The sequence below is a fragment of the Gymnogyps californianus genome, chromosome 6, assembly GCF_018139145.2.
Source record: "Gymnogyps californianus isolate 813 chromosome 6, ASM1813914v2, whole genome shotgun sequence".
Classification (NCBI taxonomy): Eukaryota; Metazoa; Chordata; class Aves; order Accipitriformes; family Cathartidae; genus Gymnogyps; species Gymnogyps californianus.
In genome coordinates, this window is record NC_059476.1 from 14,056,705 (window position 1) to 14,079,493 (window position 22,789).

Consider the following 22,789-nt stretch of genomic DNA (forward strand, 5'->3'; position numbering starts at 1 on the left):
TGGGACTCTAACTGTGAGTCTCTCATTCATGTGAATTAATAAATGTGACTTTGATGATTTATTTCAGCACAAATTACTTCCCAGTATAGTAAGCATAGCAGAGTCCAGCTCCAGGTTGGATACTCAGGACCTTAACAAATACCGGCTTTTAAAAGCTTCAGTAAAACTTACTTGGGATCCCATCAAACTCAAGTGCCCATGTCAGTTATTCTCAATTATTGTAACTATAAGGACATGTCAGGTACACAAAAGACACGATTCAGACAGCATGACTGCCCTAAAATGATAACTTTAGTATAATGCACTTGACAGTGAAAAAGCAATAATAGCTATTTTGGGAACAAAAGAAAAATACAATGGATCTGATGACTAAGTGTTCTGGTCCCCAGTGTAAAAGCAAAGTAGATCCCTGTCGTATTTAACTTGATTCCTTTGAATTAAACACTTCCATTAAAAGTTTCCCACAGTAGCTTTAATATTTAATTATGTATTCCACCAAAGGAAAGAACAAAATCTTTGCAAAGGGTTTTTTTGTGCATGTGAAATATTTATCAGCGTATCTCTTTGGACAAGTATTTTTATCCCCCAGGCTGGGAAAAAGCTTCCATGTACAAATCAGTTTCAAAACATTTTATTTTACAGCTTGAAAGTTTTCTATACTTCAGCACCTCATGCCGTGACTTTGTTATTTCACTTGTTAATGAATGGTAATTAAATCTCTTTTGGCTGAAAAGGTTGGAGGGCTCCTGCTGTATTACAAAAACAATTTCTGAAAGTTACAAAAATGCCCAAGTGTCTAGAAATTAAAGAGTAAAGTTTGCCACATTTTGAGTCCAAGTTTTAATCACTTGGAAGGATTTACGTGGGAGAACAGCATGTCCCAGTCAGTGTGTACAGCCTCCCCAGTTGAACAGACATAATTATGTCACTTTGTGTCTACCAGAGTAAACAGAACCACATTCTTAATAATGTACATAGTGGCCACAAACTTCCTTGATCTTACTAACAACTGTAGCAAACACTGCATAAACCCTATTATATACTACCTGCACAAAGAACTGCTGCATGTGTACGTCTAAGTAAAGACTTGTTAATTTTGCATTTGCTCAGTAGGGCTTGAAACATCAGCCTATTAATTATTCTTCTTTTCTGTTTTCTCATTTCTTTCAGGTGCTTTGAGTCAGAAGATAAATTGAGTGAGTGCTTACAAGAGGTAGATAAAGGGGAAATAACGACATATTAAGGCATTTTGTGGTGTTACAGTGCTAAATAGAGACACACTATTGAAGAAGAGGTATCTGCATGGTCTTCACTATTCAGTTACACCAGTGCAGGCTTCTGCTGGCATCATATGGGCAGATTTGGTCCACAGTTTGTACACCAAAACTACATTAATTCAACTATAAAATGCCTTTTCCTGAAGGCAATACAGTGATTTCAGAGGGAAAGCTGATTCTGAATTTCTTTTAAAATTACAGTTACTCGAAGAACCAAGCACAAACAGAGTTTAGCAAGAAACTGGGAACGGGAATGTGATGAGTCCATTCCTAAGCTGTAACTTTGGGAAGGGGTCTGCTGAGAGCAAAGCCCCCTCCGGTGAAGCGAGGAACATCAGACCTGTGGCGTGGAAACTCAGGCTCAATGTCAGTCAAGAATCGCTCCTTCTCCCTTTAAATAGAAACAAAGAAAAGGAAAATACATGTTTCATTCTGCAGCCCAGTGATGTTTACAAACTAAGGAAATCTGTGTCCTCCAAAGTTTCTTTGATGCAACCATATATCCAGAGATCATTAAAAAGTTGTTGATTAAAGCCTGTTAGGCTAAACCACCAAGACTAGGTGTCTGTTTGGATCTAATTACAAGCCTACTGATGCGTTTTGGAATTATTAAAAATTAGAAATAAATGAGCTGTCTTCATGCTACTCCCCAAAATGGTCAGAGCACCTCATTAGAGCAAGTTTGTACATGAGCTCCATGACTTCAGATTTCTAATCACCATCCCATTCTAGTAAGTATATGCCTGTTTTCAAACAAACATCTACATTCATCAAAGGGAGATATTTTTTCTTTGTTGAATTTTAATGAATAAATAGCGTTAGCTGTCTTCACATTTTAACAAAGTTCTAGTGATAACCACCCTGTTTGTGACATTTGCAGAAAACTAAGTGTGCTGTGGGTGCACTGATAGCCCCAGGAAGTTGCTCCATCTGAGGATCCAGGAGGGCTTGAATTTGATGGCCTTAAGAGGAGGGAACAAGGGTTAGCTGGTTCCACTCTTAAAAGGTTGGGAAGGTAAGCACAGCAGAACAAATACGAAGGGCAGTATTTCAAACTCACTGCGATATACCTGGAGATTTCAGAGAAAGGTCCTGAGATATTTAAAATTAACCAAGTGGAGCTTTATGAAGTACTAGTTTATCATAACAGCAGAGGTCTCAAGGCTTTACAAAGGTCAGTGCCATTACTTTTTTTTTTACAGTCATTGAGACTGAGAGACAAACGTGAGTGCAACCATGCTTTTGCAAAATCTAGCCTTGTCTCATTAGTACCCTTTCTCAGTCCCCAGTAAGGGAAAAGAAAACACTTCCTGGAATTAATACTTTTCTCTTTGTCCCTAAATAACTGTGTCGGGAGAGGAGGAAGTTCAGAGAAACCCTGTAGGATGACTAGTTATGCTTCCTTTTCCAAATTTAACCCATATGGAGGTGGGAGAATAGGCAAAAGATGGCACAGATGAACTTAACCATGAAAACCATTTATAACTGTTTTTAGTTGTATCAATGTAGCACTAATGGATGTGCCAGCTGACAGCATTAAAAACTAACATGCTATATTTAGATGGCTCATCCTATCTCACTACTGGGCTTCCAACTTTGGGGAGAGAAAATGATCCAGAGTCCATACTCATTCCTTCTTCGTGCTCCCATGGAGACAGCCAACAGATGTGCTCATTAGTATGGAAAATTCTATGCAGCCGAATATTGTAATATATTATGCAGAATTAATGTGCAAGCAGCCACATGCAAAAGCTCCCAGTTACTACTGACATCCCTCAGTGCAGTTATTTACATATATAGGACTGTAGGATCAGGTCTCTGGTGTGGATGTAAGCTTCATATTTTCTCATTGATCCTTATCAAGATCAAACTGGAACCCTGGTACTAGAAGCAACTAGGAAAAGTAGTGAAGCAGAAAGGGTGCAAGCGGCAGAAAGACAGAATGGGAAGAGTGAGAAAAAGAAAGCCTAAGACATCTAGGAAAGACAACATTCAGAATTGGAGAGCAGAAAAAGAGGATTTCAAATTCACAACCAAAATCTTAAACATTGGATTTACAGCTTGAACACAAAACAAAGCTAAATTCCTGTTGTCACTCATTATAGTCCTTCAGCATCCCATGGAAAGCTGCATTAGTTCAGTATCAAGACTTTAAATCACAAACCAGAACTGTCTTGTGCAAATCAATAAAAGCTCTAGATGATACCTTTGTGCGAGGTTATCTGAGAGTATTAATTCTCTTTCATACCAGGGTAGTCAATAATGCTATTAATGCTGTTGTCCTGACAGGATCCTCTTTTTATTAGCAAAACCAGCCACATTTACTTCAGACATGATGTTAACATTAGCCAGTATGATAGAGATCAAGTCAGTGGTTTGGTGTCAGCTGGGATTTAGAGCAACCTGAGATTGTACAAATCAAATGGCCCTGGCTCTTTGGCTAGCGTCTACACACCAGGCGGTGCCTGTCCAGCCCAGTCTGAGGCAGGAACGATGTGGAATGGCTGTATGTCAGGAGTGAAGGACTCCTTGGGGAAGGATCTGGCTGCACAACAGGCTCGCTCTATTGCAGAAAGCAAAAGACACGTCACGCACAATTGGCAGTTTGGAGAAGGAAGGCTGCGCAACAAGGTTGTTTCCTTTGCACTGCTGCTCGGCAACACAAAGCGCAGTCTAGAGATTACAGAAGCTGCAGTTATCCAGGACTGATATGCCCAGTTATGCCTTGGGGTGTGCATGTCCTTCAAAGCAGAATGTAGTCCAACAGGTTTGACTGGGGAACAAAACAATGAGGGACAGAGGAGAGCAAAGCCCAGCACCTGGCCACCTCTTGGCTGCCACAAAGACAAGAGAAGTGCAAGTCAGGGCTGACAGCACAACGCTTCTGAGCCTGAGGTGGGAGCAATGAGGTGCTATCATCCTGCAGAAGCACCACTAACAGCATCTGAATGTACTTCCGAAATACAGATGTCACAAAGACACCATGCTTATCAGACTACAGCCATGCCTGCCCACAAGAACAACAAGCTGACAAGCTGCACTAATGGCAGATATCTATCCTGAACCTATAAACAGTGTAATGAGTCTGGCACTAACTGACCTGCAACATGAAATTCCATTCACTGTGTATGATTAACAGACCCAAGTTCAGTCACCATCACCTCACACAATATTTTTGTTTTACTTTAAAGCAGTTATGCCCCTAAGAAGTTGGGTTTTTTCAATAGTTATGACAGGAATTAATTCTGTCATAATTAGATATGATATAACAACAAAACATGGGTGAATTTCTTCTCTTCTGATGAACAGAGAGAAACATGATGCCAGGGTCCAAAATGGAAACATTAAAACTATTGTGAAGAGGATACTTAGCTGCTGGAAATGGATTATCAGGCATTATGGTAGCCTCACATATTGATCCTAAAGCTCCAGGAAGGCCATTAGCACTGCACAATTGTTGCTAATTCCAAACATTAAGGTAACATTATGCAATTTGCAGATGGACAAAAGTCACTGTTTATCACTGACTATTTTGCTAATTTAGTCATCAAAACTGTTTGCTGGCTGAAATATGATTAAGGAAGAAATAGATACAGGCAGCTTTGAATTATATTCAGCAACGTAGAGAATTGTTGGCTTTAGTGTGTGAGGAAGGGACAGGCTGAGGATGGAAAGGGGTGGAAAGACAAAAGGCATACACAGAAAAACTTGGTAACAGATTGTGTCATCCTACTGCAGAAATCTAAGAAACTTCTCTTTAAAAGTAAAGTCCAATGACTCCATTTTCAGAAGTGACTAATAGTTTTGGTGTCCCAGCTTGGAGATTCATTATCAGAATAGTCTCATCTCTCAGACTCTGCAAATTAGGTCCCTTTAATGGGCCAGAAATTGGGCAACTGAGATCCTAGTCATTTTCTTTTAATCAAGCGGAGCAGCTGAATGCTCAGTTGTGGACTGAGAATAGCAGGGAGGTGCCATCAAACTGCTACTGGTTAAGGAGAGACAACTACCTACAGGAAAGTTCTTAGGCTTTACCGTCAAAAGGGTAAGACATCTGACAAAGCCAGTCTCTGAGCATTGCTCACTGTCCTCCATCTGGATGTAGGAAGGGAACAAGAAGCAGATGGGGAATGCTCTTCCCTGCAATCATTGGCAATGATATCTGCAGCCAGAAGGGGACAGTCATCAGTCACAACTACCGCATTGTGGAAACAACAATGACGTTGTTCTTACACCAGGATTATGGAGCTGCCACTTGAAGAAAGGTTGTCCCCCATATCAGATGCTGTTTCATTATAATTATAACTTGTAAAATGCATTGAGGTCCTCATAATGCTTGAGAATCTCTCATGACATTTGAAAAGTCATGGCAGTCAGGTGAAATCCCTGGTGACTGGAAAAAGGGAAACATTGCACCCATTTTTAAAAAGGGTAGAAAGGAGGACCCTGGGAACTGCCAACTTGTCAGCCTCACTCTGTGCCTGGGAAGATCATGGAACAGATCCTCCTAGAAGCTATGCTAAGGCACACATGGAGGACAGGGAGGTGATTCAAGACAGCCAGCATGGCTTCACCACGGGCAAGTCTTGCCTGATGAACCTAGTGGCCTTCTATGATGGAGTGACTACATCAGTGGACAAGGGAAGAGCTATGGATGTCACCTATCTGGACTTCTGTAAGGCCTTTGACACAGTCCCCCACAACATCCTTCTCTCTAAATTGGAGAGATATGGATTTGATGGGTGGACTGTTCGGTGGATGAGGAATTGGTTAGATGGTCGCATCCAGAGGGTAGTGGTCAATGGCTCAATGTCCAGATGGAATCAGTGACGAGTGGTGTCCCTCACGAGTCCGTATTGGGACCAGTACTGTTTAATATCTTCATCAATGACATAGACAGTGGGATCGAGTGCACCCTCAGCAAGTTTGCCAATGACACCAAGCTGAGCGGTGTGGCTGACACGCCTGAGGGATGGGATGCCATCCAGAGGGATCTGGTCAAGCTGGAGAAGTGGGCCCATGTGAACCTCATGAGGTTCAACAAGGCCAAGTGCAAGATCCTGCACATGGGTCGGGGCAACCCGCAGTATCGATACAGGCTGGGGGATGAAGGGAATGAGAGCAGCCCTGTCAAGAAGGACTTGGGGTACCGGTGGATGAAAAGCTGGACATCACCCGGCAGTGTGTGCTCGCAGCCCAGAAAGCCAACTGTATCCTGGGCTGCATCAGAAGCAGCATGGCCAGCAGGTCGAGGGAGGTGATTCTGCCCCTCTACTCTGCTCTGGTGAGATCCCACCTGGAGTACCGCATCAGGCTCTGGAGCCCTCAGCACAGGAAAGACATGGACCTGTTGGAGCAAGTCCAGAGGAGGGCCACAGAAATGACCAAAGGGATGGAACACCTCTCTTATGAATAACGGCTGGGGTTATTGGGGTTGTTGGGGTTGTTCAGCCTGGAGAAGAGAAGGCTCTGGGGAGACCTTATTGAGGCCTTTCGGTACTTAAAGGGGGCTTATAAGAAAGATGGGGACAAACTTTTTAGCAGGGCCTGTTGCAACAGGACAAGGGGTAATGGTTTTAAACTGAAAGAGGGTAGATTTAGACTAGATATAAGGAAGAAATTTTTTACAATGAGGGTGGTGAAACACTGGAACAGGTTGCCCAGAGAGGTGGCAGATGCCCCATCCCTGGAAACATTCAAGGTCAGGCTAGACAGGGCTCTGAGCAACCTGATCTAGTTGAAAATGTCCCTGCTCATTGCAGGGGGGATTGGACTAGATGACCTTTAAAGGTCCCTTCCAACCCAAACCATTCTATGATTCTATTATTCTATGATTCAACGTGAGAGACCAGACACTAATCTGTGTCCTCTGGGCACCATCTCAGTGGTATGAATAATTTAACTGGACTGCAGAACATGTCAGCAACATCTCTGCTGGATGTTCTTGTCCTGGCCATAGATCATGGTAAATCTAGACCAGACTGAAGTAATATGAAGGATAACATTCAGGAAAATTAGGCAACAATATTATATCACCTCAGTCAAATTTGGCCACGTTCTGATCAAAAGGGTAAAGCAGGGTCTAAAAAAAATCTGGTTTATGCAGAAAGTTGTGTAGACAAAACTATTATTTTCCCATACTTGGCCTGTTGTTCCTTGCGTTTCTGAGCCAGATATTTCTTTTTCACATTCAGAAGCTCGTTGGCAAGTCTTTCAATTTCATATTTGTATTCTTGGCTCTGTGATTCATACATATTCAATTCTGAGGACAAAACCTAACAAACAAAAGGCAAAAAGCAGAAACAGGAGATGTTAGTTTCACTTACACATAAGTTAGTACTTTTACAAGCACTTTTTCCTTTCACATTTGACGATATAAGACATCACCATTTTCCACCACATCTCATTTTCTATTATGATGTTTCATTTGATCACCTCTGCTTACCTAAGGACAATTTACAAAACTAAGGCTATGCCATTTAAACACAATAAAACATGTAAAATATGCTCCAAGCATTATGGGAATGGTATTAATACATACATTAGCTCTTAATGTTCTGGGACACAAATCTGGGTGAAAACCCAAAATGAAGGTCTTAAAAAATAATAAAGCAGGGATTTATTTAATAATAATGGGTTTTATTCACAGAGATCCACTTTGTTAGGTGAAGTGATTCAATTCACACAGGCAGAGTAGTACCAGGCAGTGTAAATATGAATACAATACCACTTTCAAGTGAATCAGTAAACTTTAAAGAAAGTAGGAGCATGCATAGTGTGTTTTCCTGCTTTAAGAAGGAAAATAGCTTGACCTGGGACCACAAAATGGCATGCATGCCAGTATGCTACAGCATACTGTGCCTGAAATACACAGTAGCAATTGACTGCATTAAGGACAAATGGGAATCGTATGGAAAACTTCAAATCACATTCAGTTTAGCTAAACTTTGGCTTCTATTTTACATTTTCTACATTGTTTTTCTTCTCTGTGGAAAGCTAAGATTTGCATAACAGCCTCTTTGTTTCCTAAGGGCCCATCTGCTCCTGCATTTTTTTACTCATGGTTAGTATAGACGTGATTATGATGCAGTGAACAGGAGATGATGACTTCAACAAAGAGAGGAGCTGTAGAAGTAGATGAACTCCTGGGGAGACTGATCTTTCATGCAGGCAAGAACAAGGGAAGATCAGCTTATTCTGTCAAAGAATCACTTTTTAATATCATGCTTTCAAAGTTTCCCACAAGATTCCTTCAGAACCAGGAAATCCTCCCTTCTAGTGACAAAGGGTTAGGACAGGTTACTCCTGTCATCCCTATAAAAGTTGCAAGTCTAATATGACGTGTACACATTGCAAGAGAAATAACAAGAATTTAAGACTGGATTCTCAATATATTCCTACTAGTTTGTTAAAAAGAAAACGAAATGGCTTTGATTTGCTTATTAAAGATCTTAACAGTGCAAGAAAAGGGAAGGAGAATAAGCTTAATGGAAAACTGATAGTGTCCCAGAATGCCCATGCATTTACAGCATTGTGCTGCACAGTCATATTCTAATATGACTTTTCCTCTATTCTAATGAAACAAACTAGCATAATGTGGAAAAATGTTCTTCTACTGCTATTGGTTCTCCCTTGGGGAGATACAGTATTAACCTTATTTTCCTGATCTAATATACTAAGGCATGCACACTGTTCATCAAAAATCTTCCTGAAGCCTTGCTTCCCAGGATCACCAGTGAAGTCGTTCTGCAAGCCTGGCAGCCCCTCAGCCAGGGACAGAGGGCATCTCTTACTTTCAGCTGTTTAGTCTTCTCTCGGAGAGTGTGCCGGTAGAGCTGCAACTGTTCTGCGGCTTCAGGCCCAGGCTGCCGGGCCAAGACGTGCTTCAATTCCACATACAGTTTCTCCTTTTCCTAAGAAAAAGACAAGAGGAAGAGCTCTTATAAAACTACTATAGCAGCAGCACAACCTGTGATGAAATCAACCTCACTGAAAAATGCAACTCAATCAGGAAGATATTTGCAGAAATAAATCTGCCTATGTGTCAGTCTTTCCTCACTAGCCATAAGGTATTTGAAGTTATTGTGATAGCAATGGGAGCGCTCATTAAGAGAAACATCCAGCTACTTCGAACCACGAATGAAATACTCTTAAACACTGTCATCAGTGAGCATGCTCTACAACAGAGAATATAAAACAGACACTGGAAGAGTATCCAGGGGTGGGAAATTAATTACTAGTAACTGTGCTTATTGCAATCTTTCTTCTTATGAGCCACATTGCCTTACATTAAGGATCATAGCTTCACCCAACAGGATGTGAGCAGGCTATAGAAATGTCAGGGAAGGACTGTACAAAAGAATAACTTCTTCCAAAGAAAATCCTGCAAAGCACATGTACACACACACACACACACACACACACACACACACACAAAACTTTTCAGTTTAACTGCAGGGGCCCTGGGAAAGGGAAAGAAAGTATAAACAGCAACAACTATGACTAGCACAATAACCACCAAGTAATTGTTCTTTGTCATGTGTCTCCTCTTCCTTCATGTTGGAACAGTATACTTGTGGGAATTGGATATAGCCGTGTCTGAACAGAAACCACACCATGGACCTACTTACAGCTTTCTGTACTGAAATGCTGCTTTCAACTGTGTTTTGAGGATGTACTTGTTTTTAGTCTGAGGAATAAAGCTCTGAACAAAGCCACCTTCATAGCTTTGCACATTACAATATTTTTAGTATCTAGTCTGTCAGACTAAGTTTATTATTATTTAACATTATTTAGCAAGATTCCATCCTTGTCTGGTACCTGGAGAGCTGGAATTAAAAAGGAGGGTTATTTGACTGCAAGTCGGACTAGCAGACAAAAGATTTACCTGAAGAAGACAAAAATGCGAAGTAGGAGGTAGGATAGGTGATTATTTACATTGGCTTTGACAAAAACCCTTTTTGCTGTCTTTTTTATAAGCTCTGTCTACAACTCTTACCACAGAATTCTTCCATCAATGTGGGAAATGGTGCCATCACATGACCTAGAATTGCTACATTTGGCCTTGCTCAGTGGTTGAGCCAGGATTTTCAAAAGTGGTTTGTTATTTTGAAGATGTAAAATTTTAGGTGTCCAGTCTTCAAGAGCATAAGGAGTCTGGAGTTTTTAGACCTCAGCATTTTCTGAAAACCATGCACTATAACAGTCACAAATTGGGACCCAAAAATGGGAGCACTTCAAATCATAAATTACTTTTGCAAGCATTGCCCTTAAACACTGAATATTACTGAGGAAGAGTTCCTTATAAATGAAGCTGTTCACAGTTTATCTCTGGAAAAATCAAAACCTCCTGAGACTCAGACTGAAGTTTGCATAGTGGCAAAAATTAAATTGAGAATTCATTCTCAGTAAAGAGTTGTTATGTCACTACAAGTGGTTTCCACTACCACCTTTTCTTTCTGCGGAAGCAAGATTTTACTGCAAGTTAAAAACAACAGGAAAAGAAAAATCTGCCTTGTCAAAATCTGGCTGGTCAGTATTAATATTCCACCCCTGAATGTATCACAGATTTGTATTTTAGAAGAGTGTAATGGTAATTTGGATAAATATGGAGCAGTTGATGGATTGAAGGTCTTATGTGCAATTGTTTTCCAATTTATTTCTCTCCTAACCCTCTACAAGGGCCAACCAAGCTCTTCAAACATTGTGCAATGGTGTGTATAATAACCTCATTTAGAGACAAAGCGTGCAATTCTATTATAAGGAGAATCTATCTTATGCAACAGAGACTCGTTAGCTGTCCAATGTATATTGTCTCCATAATCCAACAGAGGCAGAACCAGCTGTCTTATAATGCATATCCTGTCCTTCCTTGCTAAATGCTGTCCATCTCTTTTACATCTAGTCAATTAATTTGTCACTGGGTTAGAAGCACCATATGTCAGCAAAACGTTAAAAGAAAAACCTGGATACTTCTTTCCTCATCAGCAGAAGTTTGTATTCACAGGTTGGCATTTCTATAATTTCTCACATTTTACCCCAGGATGCAAAAAAAAAAAAAAAAAAACCAATTCATTTCTATTAATTTTAAAACAGCAACCACCAGAGTAAATCTAAGTCAGTCACAAGGTACATGTGATACTACCACCAAAAATGCATTGCTTACAGCAGGTACTTTTATCTCTACACATAAGAAATCAGGAATGCCTAGGAAAAAAACATCAGCACAAATTAATAAAGAAAAATTTCAGCTTCTACATTGCTCTAGCTATATTCAAAGGACAGACAAGCTGTGCAATGTGTATTACATGGGGATATCTTATAAATAGCCAGCTATCAGATACAGCATAGAACATGTAGAAAGATCTGTAGGGTTGTCTGATGTGTGAGTTGTATTCAAAGTAGCTTTCAGTTGTAGTGCATAAATTAATACCCCTAGAAGATGGATCTATATTGCTTTTTTGGTTTGGAAACAAGTAAAATGCATGTGCATTCCTTAAAATGTCTGAGAACCCAATGTGGCTGGATGGAGAGAAGGTATCCTGACACTGACAAGAAAATCATAAGTCAGCAATGATGATCAGCAGTGTAGCAGTAATTCAAAAACAAGAGGGTAAGCTGATCTGTTTGGTGCCTGTTGGAATAGTGTTAACACTATTTTGTCCAAAGTAGAAGTCAGTAAACATTTATTTCTGTTGGTGGCTGTGCAGATGATGTTGGAGAAAAAGCTACCTGAAATCCTACACCCATTGGGCAGGAATGAATTAATCCATTATAGCATGTGTAAGATGGGTTTCTTTGGCTTGTCCCAAACTGTCTCCCCTCACACTCCCCTCTGTCCTCGTGCCAGGCTGCAATCGCATCTTGCCAGAGCTACTCATTCTTGAGATGAAAAGAACTTAAAGTCACAAACATGCTGCGAGGCACTACTCTTCTTGATGAGTTGAAGGAAGATCCACCAGATCTCTCTGTAACTCCATGCTGTTAAGCCTTCACCGGTAAGAGTAATGTACATTTCTTCAGATAAGGTCTAGACCAGTACCAAAGCTTTTTACGTGATCCTTCCCATGGCAAAATTCCCAGGTGTTTGGGAATGTCCCAGAATTCAGCAGGTGTTTGACTGTAGGACTGAGCCCACAATGTCAACCAGCTTCATTGGTTTATGACATAAACTAAGCCAAGCCGATGGTGGAGAGATGAGGGCACATTCATTTTGTCTGTGTAGGGCACACTAGGAGACTCAGATTGAGTGTTACAGTCAAATTTCAAGCATTCCAAAGAGAATTTCAGCACCTCTGTGAATACCTGCTATAAAAATTGTGTAAATAAAACTCCACATTATTTTTAGAACAGCCCTTCCTGTCTTAGATTTGTTTTCCAAGGGAGCTCCGAGGAGCCCACAGATCTGCCTTAAGGCTTGGCCATGACAATAAGTTTCTGCATCCCTAAGTCTCTGACCCATTAATTCGGAGGGGGAGGGCAGGGAGGTGAGTGGTGCTTTCCCCTAAATTTAACTAGCTGCTGTCTCAGCCAGAATCTGGAGTTCTCCTGGCCTGCTGGCTCTACAGCGAATTGAGAAAAAATAATTTTCTTCTGCAGAGGACTGTCTGGTGTTCAGCAAATTTCAATTGATTCTTCAAGACCTGGTGGTCACGTGTTGGTTTGGTCTACAGCAAGAAGAATCACTTTTGCCAGCACAATCCTACTTCAAAAGAAGCTATTGCTGCTGGCCAGCACAGCCCATTTTTCCCTGCCAGAGGGACTATCAGCACGGTCAGACACATCCCTGAAGTGACACCAAGGCATTTCACTGCTTTGACAAGGACTGGGAGGCAGTCACCAATGCTGGGATAGACCAATGCACCTGCTATTAGCTCTAAAGATGTGACTCCATTTTATGTTATCTTCTCCCTCACCATGACACCAGGAAACTCCTGAAATGACCCATCTTGTTAGTTAGCCCAAGGTATCATTCTGAGCCAGAGACGATGGATGACCATACATTTAATGAAGATGTATTCACAGCAGAAACAGGTCATGAAGTCCCAGCTTCCTCATTTTTATCAGCTTGTCTTTCCAAGTAGATAATTCAACAAATTTACCTGGCATAGCAGCACACCAACAGCCTTCTCCACCAGACCTGCAAAAATCCTATTGTGCACCCAAAGCTTTCTATCACACAAATTATTAAAAAAAACCCCACACAAAAAATCCCAAAGCCTTTCACTCAGAGTAAATTTCATTCATGTTAGCTCCTGTCTCCAGCAATTGAGCTAAAGAAAAAACCCAACAAGATAAAGATGTAGAGCAAAAGAGTGCAATGTAGTGTATGGTGGCAAACCCCAAAACATTTAACCTAGCTAAAAATCCTTATTTTAATTAGTAAGGCAGAGAAAGCAACACAGTAACTCTGTAAGCACACTACAGTTCCTCATGGCTTTGGTGAGGAAAATAAGTCGGTCAACGTGCCACAGGGGTTTTCCTGTTTGTTGGCATTATAACCAAAATGTCAGCGCTATGCTGAACTCCAGAGCCATTTTGTTTATGATGCCATGCAGCAGCAGAGCATCCTTAAGGGGTTGTGATCCCTTTTCAGAAGTGTTAAACAGGACACTGAAATCTGGATTAAATACATACATAGACATACACATCCAGTCATAGTCATTTTACCTGTATAAGCTGCATGTTTATTTGTGTCTATGTGTATACCTAACACAGTAGCTGTTGGCTCAGGACATCTATGATTAAAAGTTTTATGAGGTGTAGAAAAAATTAACATACGGTAACCTTCACAAATTTTATAACAATAGAAAAAAGTTGCCTCCAGCACAGTGAGAAATGTGCAGTATAAACTTTCTCAATAAACACTTTTCAAAAGCTCCTGCTCTTTCTTGTCTATTCCACATCCATCAGCAAACACCTTTGCAAGCATGCAGTTCCCTAGAACAGCTTGTATTTTCATCACCATCTAGACCTTCCTTTAACTGTCCAACGTGAGGTTTTTTATTGGGTAAATTAATTCAGGTTTGAAACAGGGCACTGAAGCCCTTTCACAATGTGGCAACACTAACACTGTACGAGACACTTCGGGTTTTCTTGTTAAAACACTGCCACCAACTTGAAGGAAAGACTGGGATAATTTCCCCATCTTTGGTGAAGTTTGTACCACTCTAGATGGAGTTAAATTAAACCTGTCTTATGACTTATCCCTCCAGTTGATAATAATGCTTCTCAAGAGCAAATCTGTTTCCTTTGGCACAGAGCAGACTGCACCAAATTGACTGGCATTTTGAAAACAGCTTAATGAGAGAGGAAAAAACACCTTGGAGCATCTTCTAAGGTCTTCACGCTTGACTCTCTTTTGTAACAGTAAGAGCTGAATGCTGCATTATTACCATTTTCCAGGAACAACAAAGTACAAACATTTCCAGCTAAAGTGCAATTGCAACTTACTATTATTGCTATGTACTGGTACTATTGTATCTTTCTTAGGAAGCGTGTGGGAAAACAGGGGTTTTTTTCCAATGGCAAACAAATAGGTTACATATCCTCCTCTCCTTTCACCTTCTGAATTCTGAGACACGAGGATAACAATCTATCAGAAGAAAATGGCATGGATGCCTCTTGCTGAAATAACAGCTGCAATTCCCTTTTTACTATTGACATTACACAAGAGTTTATGAAATCATTAATCAGAGTAGCTCATTTAATCACTGTGTTTATACTTAACATTGCAGAAGATGACCAATTAATTATCCTCTGTTTTTCTATATGTGTGAAAAGGAACACACATGCACATATATACAAACAGAAGAAAAGTGAGCTGTTCCTTGAAGGTGAGAATTACCCTTGACACGGCATGGATTGATGTAAATATTACAGCTATTTCCACAGTGCCTGCAGCTTGACAGTTGGGCTGAAGAGAGATCTAAACAAACCTTTGTTTCACATTCTAGTAGCAGCTTGTCTTAAAGTGTCCTGGAGAAGATTCAGAGGTTGAAACAAATCTTATCAACAAGGAATCTAAATATTCTAAGTGAATAAATCTACAAAGCAAACAACAGGGAACCTTTTACTGGCTAATAATTACTATATACATGGTTTCAAGCAAAAAAAAAAGTCTCTTCTTCAGATGTAGACTATTTGACTTAAAACCTCTCTATTTTAACATCAGTGTAACAGCATGTATTTTAGCTGTTCAATAGCCATTTAGATTTTAAAAATATCAGATGAATCAAAGGGGAATTATCACAGCTCTGCTGTTAATGATTAGCTGTTCCTGCAGGTGGAGGTGTGGGATGGGGATTCCCAGCAGACCCAGCTTCTGCTCTCACTTCTGACTGATCTGACAGATGACCTCGATGGGTCAGAGAAACTGCAGAGCTGCTTCTAGACATACCTATCTGTAAGTTAGGCACCTACATCTCTTTAATCACCTACTCGACTTAGATCCTTAGATTTCCCTGAAAGATGAGAGCACTTAGCTTCAAGTCCTTTGGTGTTCTAGAATTGCTACCTCTGAACAGCTGTCTCAAAGTCAAGCCACCACTTAAACCTACAAATATCTGTCTAACAAGGCAGTAAAGCCTACGTATATCTTTCTGACAGGATAGCAGAGTTTCCCTGCTTATGCCAAGTACCTCAGGGAAGAAGGAGTGGTCTCATGTTACACTTTGGAACCTATTAAGAAATAACAGTACATCTAAGAAACACACACGGCATTTCTGAAGTCATAAATGTTTTAATATATGGCTTCCTTCAGACTCACTGTAATTAGAGCTGACCCTCTGCTATCCTTCAAGCAGTTCTGTTTCAGCTCCCCTTGCCTACTTCTTAAAATTCAAAGAAACAGAAAGAGGACTAAAGGAAGGGGAAAGAGAGCGAATCCTAATGTTCATGTAAAGACAACTCCTGTGCCCAAGTGTGCCATCCTCTGTTTAAGATTACAGCTATATCTACTAACACAGGCACGGGAAGACTTGAGCTCTGAGCGTAGAGGGTGTAGAGCAACTGGCTGACTGACGCACTCTACTTGGCAGAGAGTCTCCCTTACACAGGGTTCGTGGCTCCCATGCACTCAGCAGCTCGTGCCTGGCTGTCTCAGAGTGAAGAATGGAGGAACAGAGCTCTTTCCACACCTGTTTGTGTCCTCATGTGTCCAATTTTAAGCTACCTTTTTCAAAAAAAAGCAACAATACAGTGACTCTAACTGCCTGCCTCTAACTGCCCCAAAACAGCCCTAGCACTGCTGCATCTTTCTGCATGTGTTTTCTCAAAAACAGCACCATTCACACTCCTATAAGAATGAAAATAAGTGATCTGAAATAGATAAAATCTAGTCTGTCCCTGTGGAATGTCTTTTTCTGTTGGGTTTTGTTGTTGTTGCAACTATCATACAAAATAATAATCCATCACTGAATGGGATGCTGTAGATTGTCCATATCTTGCTGCTGAGGCAAGAGCAGAACACCCTTGCCTCAATGGAAGAACGCCTGCCAAAGGGTACACCTGAATAATAAAGAATTACAGCTGGCTCTGGGCCACACTATATAATACGGGCTTGTGAATGTATTGCTACACTGCTGTTGCACTCCTCCAGTATTTTAACTTCTCTAGCAGCTTCTGGATGGCTGATAGTCAGTATTGAATTGCTAACAGCGGTGCAAAGTTTGTGCATTGCAACGTATTCAGTCAGCACAGTGAGTCATTTACTTTCCCTTAACAAGATAACTGGTTGATTAATATACTTTACCCTGGGGTGCACAGCAGATTTATTTCCTTCCCAGATACATGCTGAATACAGGAATGAGGAGTAAACAAGTTTGTTTTCAGTTATTTGTTATTTAATGGAACTGTTCCTGAGCTTTTTACTCAAGCTTTATTCTAGCGAACTATCATTGAAGCTAATGGCAATTTTGACTGAGTAAGAACTTTAGGAATGGGTCATTTTACAAAATATTTTAAGTCTAATGACACAAGGTATCCATGCTCAGGATTTCTGGGTTCAAACCAGATGTAACACATTCGAATAAAATACTTTGGTGATCACTGTTTCTGCTTTTCTGATGCAGATTACAGATAACAGTGATGTACCTTGGGTACTTATATGGCCTTCTCCTTTCAGTATCTGAATGCTGTTAAATTTTTAATGTACTTATGCTGAAGTACTGCTTCCAGCCAGGGCAGTGATCCTTTTCTCATTCTACAAGAGTTCTGGACACAAAGAGTTGCTACATGAATTGCCAAAGTTGACTAGAACTCCTCGAAGATACACAGAAGTGAAACTCAGTCTCCCGAGCTCCCAGGACCACCATGCTGAGTAAGCCAATATATCTGCTCCTTACTTTTCAGAAACAGCAGGGCTAGACTACAGCAGCAGGTTAGAAGCATGGGAGAAAAATCACAACCATAAACCACAGTATACTTCAAGCCAACAATTTCTTCATGCATGCTAAAATTCATGGACTGGGAGTACACGTATTAGAATGCAGGAAACAAATCTATACCTGACATTCATCTATCAAGGATGGTATCTGTGTAATTAAATCAATCTTGCATGATGTGGAGGCACGGCATCTGATGACCCACTAGAATTCTCTTGCAAGCTCAAAATCAAGTAAATATACGAATTCTCCTACAAAACTTTAAAAATATATTACGCATTCATGTACATTTGCCACCTATAAACCCTAAGAGATTTTTACTCCACCTGCAGCTTCCTCATCTTTGTAAATGGCATCTGAATATTTCTGACTAAAACACCATTTGAGCACCTAAAAAATGGTGCAGATCCCCAGAAGTTTTGATCTGTTTTCTTCTAATTTCTAAAATAAATTTGCACCATGCTTCTGTCCAAAACCATTTATCATAGGAAATCTGTTTTGTTTATAAGGGCAATGTAGTTCCACAAAGATTCAGTAAAAATTAAACTCCTCCACTAAGAAAATTCTTCACCAAAAATGTTCTGTTTGATCGCTAAGTAATCTGCTTTGCTTCCCATTTCCCAGTGCCAGAAATATTTGCACTATTTTTATCGGAAAATTATTTTCTTACTCTAAAGAGCAGCTGATTATTTTCACCTGATGACATTGAAGTGATCAGCACCTTTCCTACCTGGTTTTTCAAAACCCTGTTTAAACAAGCATACCCTAAACAAAAAAAACCCAAAAAGGCTATTTTCCTGGGAAGACTTTATTCTCTTCCATTTGAATTGCAACATATGTGGGAGGAGGGAAAGAATGTAAATGTCAGTGTGTTTTTAAGAGCAGTTTATCATGCTGTAAGTTTCTATAGCATAGAACATCTTCTAATTCTAGATGGACTGAGATTAGAAGGGCTAAAATAAACTAATGTGCCAAGAAGCTGTATTGGGTTTGCGTGGCAAGGTTTTGGTGGCGGGGGGGGCTACAGGGGTGGCTTCTGTGAGAAGCTGCTAGAAGGTTCCCCTATGTCCGATAAAGTTAATGCCAGCGGGCTCCACGACGGACCCGCCGCTGGCCAAGGCCGAGCGCCTCTGGGATAACATATTTAAGAAAGGGAAAAGAAGTTACAGGGGATTAGCAGTTGCAGCCAGAGAGAGGAGTGAGAAGATGTGAGAGGAACAACTCTGCAGACACCAAGGGCAGTGAAGAAGGAGGGGGAGGAGGTGCTCCAGGCGCCGGAGCAGAGATTCCCCTGCAGCCCCTGGTGAAGACCATGGTGAGGCAGGCTGTCCCCCTGCAGCCCATGGAGGTCCACGGTGGAGCAGATATCCACCTGCAGCCCGTGGAGGACCCCATGCCAGAGCAGGTGGATGCCCGAAGAATGCTGTGACCCCGTGGGAAGCCCGCACTGGAGCAGGCTCCTGGCAGGACCTGTGGCCCCGTGGAGAGAGGAGCCCAGGCTGAAGCAGGTTTGCTGGCAGGACTTGTGACCCCGCGGGGGACCCACGCTGGAGCAGTCTGTTCCTGCAGGACTGCACGCCATGGATGGGACCCATGCTGGAGCAGTTCGTGAAGAACTGCAGCCCGTAGGAAGGACTCACGTTGGAGAAGTTCATGAAGGACTGTCTCCCGTGGGAGGGACCCCACGCTGGAGCAGGGGAAGAGTGTGAGTCCTCCTCCCCCTGAGGAGGAAGGAGCGGCAGAAACAACGTGTGATGAACGGACCCAAACCCCCATTCCCCGTCCCCCTGCGCCGCTCGGGGGGGAGGAGGTAGAGAAAATCAGGAGTAAAGTTAAGCCTGGGAAGAAGGGAGGGGTGGGGGGAAGGTGTTTTAAGATTCAGTTTTATTTCTTATTATCCTGCCCTGATTTGACTAGTAATAAATTAAACTAATTTTTCCCCAAGTCGAATCTGTTTTGCCCGTGATGGTAATTGGTGAGTGATCTCCCTGTCCTTATCTCGACCCATGAGCCTTTCGTTTTATTTTCTCTCCCCTGTCCAGTTGAGGAGGGGGAGTGATAGAGCGGCTTTGGTGGGCACCTGGCATCTAGCCAGGGTCAACCCACCACAGAAGCGTATTCAAAATAGGCAGAAATAGACATCAAATCCCTTCTGATGAGAACTAGGGCAAGAACCGAACATCCCTCAAATCCCTACTAAATTCTTAAGGCTTACACAAAACTTTCAGGTAGATATGTAGACCCTCAAAAGACCTTCACACTGGTGACTTATCTTTCCTGTTTATGAGATGTGATTACTTACTACATCATCACAGGATTGCATACAACCCCAAGTAAGTTGCACTGAGAATTAACACAATGATCCTACAATTTGCTCAGTGTGAGTGGTTCTACCCTACTCACAGAACCCTACTGGGTACACAATCAGTTTTTAAAAAATTAAGTAATTAAATTAATTGGAAAAATAATATCAGTGTCAGAACAAAAGGCACTACAGAAATTATAATTGTATGGAGAAATCATCATGCCAGGCATAGAATGACTAAAAGACACCAATCGTTCAACTTAACACCAATACTAAAATACAAAATGTTTCCAAGTACAGTCAAAGGTAAAACCCCCAATCAAAGCCCTAGTTCAGCAATGAACATTTCAAGCACAACAAAAGGAAAATAAAAGGACGGCACAAGAAGGAAAGAACCTGAAGAAGTGGTCCTGAAGGATGACTCAATGCATTAAGTACCTCCATATGTCACTTCATACTGCATTGGACACTCCAGTTCAAATCAGATTCAAGGCATTGGACTGAAATTAATTTTATGGCACTAACTCAATAGACTGTTGTGCATCAAAATATTGTGCTGATAATTAGATATTTTTTGTTAATCAGTAGTTAGAGCTGGGTTACAGCCAGAGTTCATGGGAATACATTATTTTTTCATTTGAGAAAAGAACAGAGATTCTCTTCGGAGTCCAATTCTAAATCAAGGTAATTCTTACAGTGTCCCTTTGACACACCAGTGCCTAATTCTGCATGGCACTGGGGAAGTAAACTTTTTCTTTATGATTCATACCCAGCTGAAAGCCAAAAAGTAAATGTTAGGCCTGAGTCCTTACTGTATTTCTCATTTCTATATTCCAATATAAATCCCTTGAAATTCTGGCCACCAACTTAGAACTGGAGTCATAAACTCAAAAACCATACTCCACCAGGCACTGTTTTCTCTCTCTCCTCTTCCTTAAGATACATAACAACCCTTAGGTTTTTATAAAGACAGGAAAGCAGTTTTCTGCTTTTTTTTTTCTGTGTCAGGAACCATTTGATCAATGGTTAGAAGTTTTGCCAGCTTAGCTTTCTCAGTTAGTGGTGCAATTTCTTTGTGCTGACATGGCTATGCCAGCTACTGGCTATGCAATTAGATGCAATTATACTGGCAAGAAAGTCTTCTGCCATTCAAGAGCTGGTATAAGCTAAATCAGAAAAGTGACTTTTTTGCCAGTAGGAATGGTACTTTTAAGTGTAGAAAAGGCCTAAAGCTCAATATACTCACCCCTTTAATTGAGGGCTGAGAGAACCGCTAGCTTCAGCTGCAAGATAGGGCACTAATCCAGTGCTTCCAGAGGAAGTCAAATCCTCCAGGAAATAGAGACAGAAAAGAGCCAAGTCCTAGTAAAGTATAAAAAGCCAAAAAGAAAATTTCCCTTTTCATTTTTGGATGGAAAAATCCCTTCAAAAGCCTGACTTTATATATAAATGATAAAGGAGCAGTAAAGAAAGGATTGTATTTTGGCAGCGGATTTTGCAGTTCACCTGTAAGTTTCAGTGCATACAAAGCACTCTCCCAAACTACCTCTGCTAAAATCTCTCTAAAGGCAAGATGACAGAGAAACAATAATGGGCAGGTCAAAAGAGACTCTTAGGGATTCTACAGTCATTAGTTTCCCGAAGTGAATTGCAGTTATTTTTATGAAAATAGACAATTCTGCCAAAAAAATCCCCAACTCAGACTACCTACCCTACATGTAACATGTAAGTAGGTTATACTCTCAGATCCAAGTAGAATCTATACTCGGCACCAAAAATATATAAATGCCACATTTGAGAGGGTAACGTAAATCTCAGCCTTTTTGAAGATGTACAGATAATACCTAAAATAAAACTGAATTGGGCCTTAAGAATACCAAAATAAAGGCAAGTAATAGGAGAGTATTCCCCTATTTACCCTAGCAGGCTGTCCGATGAGAAAATCTCTTACTCGGCATTTGAGCACACTTTTCTGTATTACATGCTGTATAATGGAAGCTACATGAGCACTGTGAGAGCAATGAAGAACCTAGCAGAAGCATGCTTCATGAAACTGCCAAGCTAGGGAAAGAAATGACTTCCAGAAGGACTAGGCTTTCATGAACTGGGCTGAAAAAAATGATATAAGATTGAAAAAATAGTATTTTAGACAATAAATGGGCAGAACATTTTTGTATAACAAATCCATGGAAGCAAATCCCAAAGCTCCTCCATTAGTTGGGAGAAAACTTTGATTTCAGTAGCTGCCAGCCTGCAGAAACCCACATGGTAACACACTGTTCTAAAGCAGATTTCTTTATGAAACTATAGTACCAGCTCTGAGAAATAAAGATGGTTATGTATATGTTCAGACACTATAGCAACAAGCACCTCAAATTGGATAGAACAGCTCTACTACCAAGTTAGCACAAATGAAATAAAACATCTGCCTATTTTGAGTGTTTAGCTAGCTATTGTTACTACTGAATTGAGTCATGTCTCTACTATATTCATTCACACACCACTGTAAGAGTGGAAATTATTTTATTCCCTTTTTACTTGATGTGAGGCATGCAAAAGCTAAGTAAGCTGCCCAAGGTCACAGAGAAAGTCTCTTTCCCTCTCTCCTCCCTGTATCTTACAGTATCTGAAATGAAACTCTGCTGATTTATACTGCAGACAGCAGCATCCCCTCTACTCCTCCTACTCTCTGTCAGTGGGACCGTCAGTTCTTTGGGGGGATTGAAACTTAGCTCAAAACTTGGCTCAATACAAGGACATGTGGGTGTTATCTGGCTGTAATCTCTGAGTCAGATATATGAGCTAATCATGCCTTTTGCCCTTGC

The 22,789-nt window shown here is 40.9% G+C and overlaps 1 protein-coding gene across 1 annotated transcript in view; it reads right to left on the reverse strand.

Moving 5' to 3' along the window:
• Positions 1 to 1,487: 1,487 nt before the first annotated feature.
• Positions 1,488 to 22,789, reverse strand: part of CFAP58 (cilia and flagella associated protein 58) — a 61,903-nt gene continuing 40,601 nt past the window's right edge. The window contains exons 16-18 of the mRNA XM_050899120.1: positions 9,071 to 9,190; positions 7,419 to 7,552; positions 1,488 to 1,668 (exon numbers count right to left, since the gene is read on the reverse strand). Coding sequence (XP_050755077.1) covers positions 1,548 to 1,668; positions 7,419 to 7,552; positions 9,071 to 9,190 — 375 coding nt within the window. The 3' untranslated portion in view covers positions 1,488 to 1,547. The remainder of the gene's footprint in view (positions 1,669 to 7,418; positions 7,553 to 9,070; positions 9,191 to 22,789) is intronic.